Source organism: Petromyzon marinus, chromosome 18 (assembly GCF_048934315.1).
Source record: "Petromyzon marinus isolate PM22_M1 ecotype Great Lakes invasive population chromosome 18, UKy_Petmar_22M1.pri1.0, whole genome shotgun sequence".
Classification (NCBI taxonomy): domain Eukaryota; kingdom Metazoa; phylum Chordata; class Hyperoartia; order Petromyzontiformes; family Petromyzontidae; genus Petromyzon; species Petromyzon marinus.
In genome coordinates this window covers 557,981-567,286 of record NC_133684.1, presented here as the reverse complement: position 1 = coordinate 567,286, position 9,306 = coordinate 557,981, and the positions used below count along the sequence as shown (strand labels likewise).

At 41.2% G+C, this 9,306-nt stretch overlaps 1 protein-coding gene across 4 annotated transcripts; it reads left to right on the top strand.

Moving 5' to 3' along the window:
* The first annotated feature begins 250 nt into the window (after positions 1 to 250).
* On the top strand, positions 251 to 6,914 carry PDCL3 (phosducin like 3). 4 transcript variants are annotated; one of them, XM_032956426.2, is made up of 6 exons: positions 251 to 360; positions 1,969 to 2,083; positions 2,596 to 2,686; positions 3,125 to 3,268; positions 3,538 to 3,746; positions 4,640 to 6,914. In XM_032956426.2, the coding sequence occupies exons 1-6, from the start codon at positions 355 to 357 to the stop codon at positions 4,780 to 4,782; spliced, it is 708 nt and encodes a 235-aa protein (XP_032812317.2). In that variant the 5' UTR covers positions 251 to 354; the 3' UTR covers positions 4,783 to 6,914. The 4 variants fall into 4 exon arrangements, with proteins under 4 accessions (XP_032812317.2, XP_032812318.2, XP_032812316.2 ...); XM_032956427.2 differs by lacking the exon at positions 251 to 360 and adding an exon at positions 400 to 542; XM_032956425.2 differs by lacking the exon at positions 251 to 360 and adding an exon at positions 580 to 722.
* Positions 6,915 to 9,306: the final 2,392 nt, after the last annotated feature.

The window sequence follows — 9,306 nt, the reverse complement described above, 5'->3', positions numbered from 1 at the left end:
GGTTAGATCGCGTAAACTACTCGGCGCGTTCGTCAATAAACTGCCTAAATGACAAAGAAACCTCTCTATTAATGTGCTATTATGGAGGCCCATTGCCCGAAACATCGCTTATTATATATGTTCCCTTTTAAGGCCAATATTTTTGACCAACGCGTTGAGGAAACGGCTGAGTCGCTGTCACCCAGCCCTCAACACGGAGCTTATTCGCCGCGATCCCTATCAGTGGAGCTGCGTTGGTGAGGGCTGTGGGGGGAGGCGTCAAGTCGGCACGCGCTGTTCGCCGCGGTCCCTAACCCCCGTGCCCGCCCCCCCCAGCTGCCCTCCCGCCACTCCCAGGGCAGCGAGCGAGGCGCCATGCAGGTGACGAAGCCCCGGCAGCTTCCCCCTCTCGCTCTCACGGACACGCCGCAAGACACCGGTCGGCCGGCGACTCTCATGATTATTACGATTACACCGAACATGCCCCGGATGCGGCTCGAGTCACCGTCGTGTTCGTGTAGACTGAGGTGACGAGTTGGTGCCGGCTCTGACAGCTAAGAATGGTGCCGCGCCGCTCCTGCTGCTCCACCGTTGTCAGTCGAGCTTTAGTGGCTTTGTTCTTCTTACACTTCAAGCGAGACTCGCCTTGGTCGCCCGCCTAGTCAGTATGTGTGTGGCGCTTTGGGCTGCCTGCCTTGTTGATGGCCGTGCTGCTGCTGTCAGCGAGCCTGTGGCCAGGCCCGGTACGCGCCCCACGCCACGCGTTGCTCCATGCCCTTGTAAGGCGACGTTCGCGAAGCGGCCTCGCTACCCTCAACCTGGGCACTTTATTTTACCCTCTTGTGTGTATTGCCTCACCTATATTTAGATAAAGTATTCGGGCGTTAAGTGACCCAGAGTGATTCAACCGCAACATTCGTCAATCTCTTTGCTAGTGCTCACATCTAAAATACTATTCCGCTTACAAGTTGAACACCTCTGATTACAGTCTCTTTGAGTTTGTCATTCACATTCGTTGTGCGGTTTTATGCGTAAAAAAACAAGCTGAACTCCGCTTAACACGTAGGCGTTCGCGACCAATATACATAATATCGTTTTTTGTTTACATCGCGTAAATATAAATGTGTCGTTAAACCCGCCACCACCCGACAGTCGATTAGTAAGGTTCGTCACGTTAACAGAACGTGCTAAATCGTTTTTACTACAGCACACCGGTGTGTTGGAGAGCAAATCCACAACATTTACAATCTGAGTACGACGTTTCGCCAGTAATTACAATTAGATTCATCGCCTTACGCGATCTAACCCAAAAAAAAAAACTTTATTATGGATAAGCTGAACTCGTTTTTTGTCTGCACGTTGAAATATATTCTCCTCAATAGGCATATTGGCTTTCCAGAACCTTGTCTAGCACGATTGTTTAAGCAAGAAAACTTAACCGGTTTCAACCATATGGGTCTTAGCAGTCCGGCTTTTTAAACATGCCACCACCCAGTTACCAGATGTTCTTGGCAATCGATTACGCCCCGTTTCACTCAATCTTTGCATGCAACTCGTGTTTCTGTAGAACATGAGAACGTTACATTGGAGACGCAGTGGCATAAGGGAAGCCTGTGTTAACAAAAAACAGGGCTAAGGGCAAAAAACAGTACAAAACACTCAACATAGTACAACAACACTCGGAGTTGAAGAATCGAAGCATAATTTGACAAAATCGTGGAATTATTTTAACAAGCAATTTTGTGTGATGGCATATTGGTGTTATGTAAGGCATGAAGCAGATGCATGCAATATTACGAGGTTATGGGTAGTTCATCAGAAACTATCCGTTTCATAACGAAGGGGGGTTGGCCAAGTTTGTAGTGGCAAATTTATTTAAGACGTCTGGTTTGTTATCTTTACGTTCTGGACAGGTCTGTAACATCTCAGATATTCTACAAAAAGAAATGCTTAATTTAACATTGCATAAATTGCTGTTATTTATTGTAGGACCCAAACGAAGATACGGAATGGAATTCAATTCTGCGCAAACATGGAATCATCCCTCAAAAGGAAGAACCCAAGGAGGAAGAAGAGGAGACAACTGCACAGCAACAGTCAGTTGGTATGATGAGTGCATTGCGTAATATTCTGTGTAATGTGTCACCAAGGAAAGCACTGAAGGCCAGCCTTTGAAGAGAATCATTTATAAGAAAATACATTTACTGTGAATGCATATTAAGTGTGGTTCACATATCAAATTGACCTCGAATATATTAAATGTGAGTTGATTTTTTTGTATATCATTGTTTTAAAAAAAAAGTTTACACTTAGTTAAAAACACTGTTCAGGTGATGAAGCCCACATGTAATAGCTGAAAACATGTTACATTTACTTTGTATTCAACAGTTTAATATATTTATACATATATTTGTTTAATGTTTAGACCTGCATTTTCCAAAGATTTCAGACTGAAATTAGCTGATATTTAATGTCAGTAAACTATTCTAAGCAAAGTTAATTTCGTATATAAAACACTGAATCTAAACATGACTTAGATATACTTTGTAACTGTACACTTGCCTCATATTTACTCTAACCTTTTAAAACCCCATAATTCTTTTTTTTATGGTTTAGTGAAGAACTACGATGACATGACCATAGATGAATTTGATGAGCTTGAAGATGAACTAAATGAAGAGGATGAGCGTGTCATAGAAATGTATCGGTAAGGAACTTTATTTTTGCTGTTGTGTTTTTGCATATTTGTTTTATGAATATAAGTAAATAAGTTACCTGGTATATTGTTTCATTACAAAACACCTAATTTCCATATTTTAAATGTAATCATAATTTCCTAGTAATGTGTCATAAAAATATGTAATGTTGATTATGCAGTGAGGGAATTGATGTGTCCATTCCAGAACTAAATATATATTTTTATTATTTGTTTCCCTTCTACGTGACTTTACCGAAAGAACCAAGAATATAAATTGTGCAGTTTAAAATAAATAGAGCAGTCGGTGTGAGCAATACAACTTTAATTAATTTCCACCAATAAATGCTTACCTTTGACTTGATTTTTTATTTGAATCATAAAAAATTCCAGTTATGGCAAAAGCATGAACATTATTTATTATGTGTTTGCTTGTTGTTTTCTTGGCAGACAAAAGAGGCTGGCGGAGTGGAAGGCACAGCAAATTAAAAACAAGTTTGGAGATGTTTTGGAGATCTCGGGTCAAGATTACGTACACGAGGTCACCAAAGCTGGCCCTGACATCTTTGTGGTGCTTCACTTATATAAACAGGGGTATGCATTTATCTTCATTTATGTTGGTTCATTTAGCAATTTCACGTAGCAAAGCACTTGGCCATCTGTTTCTAATACTGTGCTTGTATACTAAATTAACAATTCTTATTTTTCTAATACTATTCTCACAATACATATTTTGACCCACCCAGATGCCTTTGGTTTTCTGCTTGCAATAATAATGTCACAACAATTACAACTTTTGAAAGGAAATTAACTCATGCCTCGTTTATTTTTGAACACTAAATGTTCTTCTTTCTCTTCCACAGCATCCCGTTATGTGCCTTAATAAACCAGCACTTGACAGCCTTAGCCAGGAAGTTCCCAGACACCAAGTTCCTGAAGTCCATCTCCACTACTTGCATCCCCAATTACCCCGACAAGAACCTCCCTACCATTTTCGTTTACAAGGATGGTGACATTCGTGCTCAGTTCATTGGCCCACTGGTCTTTGGAGGCATGAACCTTAAACAGGACGGTAAGTACTGGAGGTTGCTGGGTGGTTCAGAGCTCAGGTTACTGAGCTGACACAACTTAGATCCTGGCAGCTGTTTGAGATGAAACTGGTTTATCAAGCACGAAAAACTAAATTTTGTCTGATAATTGAAAATATCGGTTTATCATGCGATGATCATACAGACCGTTTTCTAACACGAACATGTGCACTGCTCTGCGAGAGTTCCAAATGGATGCTGTTTCTCAAACTGCACAGAGATTGTAGAAAAACTAACCATGTTAAGTGTTAGCTTAATATTTTTCTTAAACGCCACTGTAAAATTTTGACTTAACTTTCGTGACTGCAGGAATTCATACTCTTTGGTTATTTCGGTAAAGTCACGTAGATAGAAATAAAAAAAATAAAGTGAATAAAAAACACAACACGAATGAAGACTAGCCTGGTTCTTAATAGGAGTGTACTGGCATTCTATAATGTAGACTGTAGTAATGGTTATTAAGCTGGGTTGAGTGTAAATGAAAATAAAAAATATAAATAAGGACGACCGCTTGTGTTGCGATAGAAACGTCACGGTTTTTGTTTTGATATATATTTTATTATTTAAATTACTGAAAGAACCAATAATAAGTCTACATTATAGACTGCCAGTACACTCACCGAGGTTAAGAACCAGGCTACAGTCTACATTCTAGACTGCCAGTACACTCCGCTTAAGAACCAGGCTACAGTCAACATTAGTGTTTTATTTTTTATTCACTTTATTTCTTATTATTTTGCTACCTACGTGACTTTACCGAAAGAACCAAAGAATATGAGCCACTGTTAACTTCTCTTAAACAGGCATAGTTAGCTGATGCTATGCTAAAATAATACTAATGTTTTCATTGCTTGTGTGTGTTCTTGGATATGTGTAGAATTGGAGTGGAGGCTCTCGGAGTCAGGAGCTATTACGACGGACCTGGAGGAAAATCCTCGCAAGCCAGTAGAGGACATGATGATGTCTTCAATTCGAAGCTCAAGAGCGGTCACCAAGGATGACAGTGACCATGAAGACTAGCACTCGAGCGGTGCCAAATATGTTTTCATATCCAAACTCCAGCAGTGTTCTACAGTATTTCTGTACAAACTCCAGTTAACCACACTGATGTATAAGTTGTCTGTGATTATGCAGGAATTAATTATAACCATTCTGATGGTCAGCATTTCTTAAAAACATGTTTTATACCTTGCAATGTTATTCTTTAATATAAACTTCAATGATAACATCATTGCCTTTAATAATGGTAACTATTTTTCACCAACCGTTGCCATGTATAATCCCGAATATATTTTTATCTGTTCTAAGAATGCGCATATTGATTAATTCACATTTGAATTGCAATATAAAACATACATTGTGGGGGTTTAAAAATGCTTCGACATCAGTCACGATAAATTCTTAAGACTCGGACAGTATGTGGCATGTTGAAGGATGTATGCACATTACATGCTGATGTATAACAGGACAATTGTATACACCAAAACTATAAATACAATCACTCAAATTGATTAATGAGGCAAATAATTTTAGCAGTACAGTATATTGATTTACCACCAGAGTGAATTGTTAACCTATTGAGATTTTTTTTTTAATGCCATTTGTGATTTCGTCTGAGACTTGGGAAAATATACTGTATGCATATTCTGATGAAAAAACATTTTTGGTTAAGTATCAATTTGGTATGCTTCATTGAGTTCAAGTATTGTTAACATGTAACAGTACCCTTATATTTTTATGGTTAATATTTTTATTATTTCATTGTTTCCCTTCTACGTGACGTTACCAAAAGAACCAAGAATATGAATCCCTCCAGTCACGAAAGGTTTAAATCAAAATTTAAGTACCCTTATTTTGTAACTCTAACTATTAACTTGAGAATTCTAGTCACAAGTCAACAACCGAGTGTATGTCGATTCTGCTGAATTATAATGTGCAGATAGGGTTATACCATCATACCCAGGTTATAAACCTATAGTACTTTTTCAATAAAGTTCTGGAAATTTTTGAAAGTCAACAACCTGCACAAGGACACGAGCTGCTTATGCCTCTTGCATATTTAACAGTATCTTTCTTATTCTTGGTTCTTTCGGTAAAGTCACATGACTTTACCGAAAGAACCAAGAATATGAATTCCTGCAGTCACGAAAGCTTTAAATCAAAATGATCTTTCTTGTTTAGATAACAACTGTGTGCCCGACTGACTGCCATTTAGCACGTACGCAAAAATCTGTCAACTTGATCCCTTCCCTGTACGCACGCGGACTTTTTACATTCCCCCTCCCCATCTGCGTACGTTCGCTTGACGCAACCCCCCCCCCCCCGGATCCTATAGAACGGCCGATATTTAATCCACGCAGAAACGATCAAGGATAAATAATATTAACGTGTTTAAGCAAACAGGTAGTCCACCGCCGGACTATCTAACTCATTTGAAGGCCAATGTAGACGAATTATTATCGAGGCTTCACCCCCCCCCCCCCCGTTTCCTATGCGTACGTACATTGTCAGTAGACCCCCATACGCAAGCGTACGCATTTGGATCACCCCCCCCCCCCCCTCCATGCGTGCGTACTAAATGGATGGCCCTGAAGTTATGGTTTTAATGGAGGCTAATTGTTAACTAATAATAAACATGAAAGATCGAATTATTACACGGGTGGAAACTAATTGAAATTAACCCATCGTGTGACATCCCACAGTTCCACCTTTGTCAGGTATGAACTATATGGTGGTTGTGATGCACGCCCCTAATATAACACTGGAGGTGAGGGTTTGGTGGATCACACGCGTTGTTAAACGTCTTTCCCGTGGGCGTCGAGGTGCCAGACCCCCCTGGCTTTCCAATAGGCGGAAGAGATCATATAGAATGCAAACGGTTCCATCTGCTTTGGATAGTGTTGCCCCTTCACACGTGAGGTTTCTCCAGGTGCTCCGATTTCTCCCCACTTGTTAACACTCCTTAATTGGCCCATAACACCATTATGGCCGCAGACAATGGTGGGGGAGGGGGGTCACCGCCTGGCTGCATTTTCTGCTTATTTGTAGTTCCTTGAGGAAATACTGTTCGATACAGAGACAATTGCTGTCCTAGGGTTATGCTATGCACTGTTTTGCATGTGCCGTATTAAAATCAGTTTTGATTTAACTTACGCATTTGTCTCCAAGTGTATTCTGAAAGAATAGTTCACAGCTTTCAAAGGCAATGCTACTCGGATAACTGTTTAACTGTTATCGGCATCCCTCTTACCAGGAACCAATTATTACTCGCACGATATTTTGTACAGATGTTTGCACTTGTACACTAAATGTTCAGGTATACATTTCATCCCAGGTCTCGCTTTAAATAAACTAATTTGTCCTAATTAGAATTAAAGGTTATGGCAACCGTTTAACATCCCTTACTCGATGTAAGGGCCTCTTTCATCACAAAATCATTTACATCCTTTAGCTAATCGTTTAATGTACCACATTTTTTCAACAGCATTTGTTCAAGTATACATTGATCTGGCTTTGACTTTCGAGTCTCATGAACAATATTGTTTAACAATTACTGTAGTATGGTGTCATAGGCATTTAAGGTTTTAAGAGTTAAATGATGACGTCACCCTGCTGCTCTATTTAAGACCGGGAGCATGTGAGGGCTTTACCATTCTGGCGAATTGCCCGATGATGCTGGATGTAATTACCAGCGAAACGTATTCAAACTGTAAATGTTGTGGATTCACTCTTCAACACACCGGTGGGCTAAAGTAGTGAACTAATTGTCCTTTGTCAACGTGACACTTTTTTGCTGATTGGCCGTGTCGGGTGGTGGAAGGTTACGACATTTATAAATAACGCGATCTAACCCAAAAACCTTTATTATGAATGTCATAGGCATATTGTCTTTTACCCATAATGTATCAGTAGGCTCCACATAATTATTCGATCATTCAAATCATTATTTGGCCCTTGCAAACGTTAAACTTAATGTTTCGATGTTCAGTGCGTTTGTGTAAAATATACACACTGCGTAGGTTGTGCACCGTTATTGAACTTTGACAATGCTAATATAGTATTAAATATGGTTGCACGGCCATTGAGCCCAAACTGGTTCTCTGCAGTTTCAGCCACCTTATTTGGTCGCTCGTAATTGTCAACATCACCTTTGGCATGCCTCCTAATACTTGTCCTGTGATCAATACACTGATCGGTCTTGTTTTCCAGTGGTGTAATGACTGCCTTTTTCATCTCTGGGATGTGTCGTGTGTTACAAATGTACACAACATGCACCATATACCAAGTTTCCTTTGTTACCAACATTTCACCATTGCGTTCCCACCTGGCTTAAAGTCTATGCCTGATAACACTTCATGTCGCACATTCACGTGCACATTAATTGACAACCCCTTGTAAATCCATTCCTGAATGAAGGCCCCTTCCACCACACATGCGGTCAGTCATGTGGATTGTCTATACTTCACTACACTGGTCAGTGCGAGTCGAAAACTGGAGTCGTGAATGGAACTCGAGTCGTTGAGTTTCTAGCGCAGTGCGTGCACACTGCCACTATTTCACATTTAAACAGCATTAATGTATAATATATAATACTATCTCACAATTAATTGGTCTGTTACCTGGCTTAAAGGGCAGACAGAGCAACACGTGTGATCTACCTTTTTGTGGTCAATTCCTCGAGTCTTTCTAAATTCGGAGCCACCCCCAACCTCGTCGCCTGAAGGCCAACCGCGCACGTGCGACCCAGGGAATTGAGAGGGCCGGGGGGTGGGGGCTGACGGCTGTCTCTGCTGTCGTACATGCGCATCCTCGGCCAATGGGAGAGGAAGGCGTGAGCTGAGATCGGCAACTGAACGGCACGGAGGGGCGTTCGTCCGCCCTGACTTTCAAACATTGAGGTTCTATCCTAGAACTGAAAATACCGCGGCACGCTTGGGAATGTGCCGCGACACTGGCTGAGAAGCACCGCAGTGGAGGGAGTGAGCTAGGTGGTGGCTATGTATGCCTCATGTATGTACAGCATGTTGAACTTCTTTCGCACCGTACGTAGCCAACCGTGCAAAATTGCAGGTAATCCAGCACTGCGGAGGCGAGGAGATGTCATACCATGGCTCGCCAGGAGAAGACAGTACAGCAAGTGGACTCGTCACCAATTTCCATCTGTAAGAGGACAAAGTGTTTCCCCCTCGCGCAAAGTGTGGGGTTTTCTCTGTGTGCTCCGGGGATATCCTCCCCACTTGCATGCTGAACACAACTCATCCTTAAATCGCTGAAAACGTTTACAAATTAAAATCTCAATGTATTACGGTGACGAGATTTTGACTACCTCGCCTGCTCTATATTTGGAGTTTGTGTCTCTCTCTCCGTGGTCGTGTGACATTTTCTCCGGATCCCTCCGGTTTTCCCTAAACATTTAGAATCAACATCACGCGTTTGGATTATTCGGCTGCTTTAAATTGCAACATGATAAGCCACTTTAACTATTATGTGTAGCCAGGTCGCTCCTGATAAGCTAATAGCTCAGTGCGCTTTAGGGGCCACACA

Coding starts and splice junctions, on each gene's coding strand:
- PDCL3 (XM_076067772.1), top strand. CDS start 681: ATGGCCGTGCTGCTGCTGTCAGCGAGCCTGTGGCCAGGCCCGGTACGC. Junction 759..1,968: donor ACGCGTTGCTCCATGCCCTT/GTAAGGCGACGT, acceptor TATTTATTGTAG/GACCCAAACGAAGATACGGA. Junction 3,269..3,537: donor CTTCACTTATATAAACAGGG/GTATGCATTTAT, acceptor TCTCTTCCACAG/CATCCCGTTATGTGCCTTAA.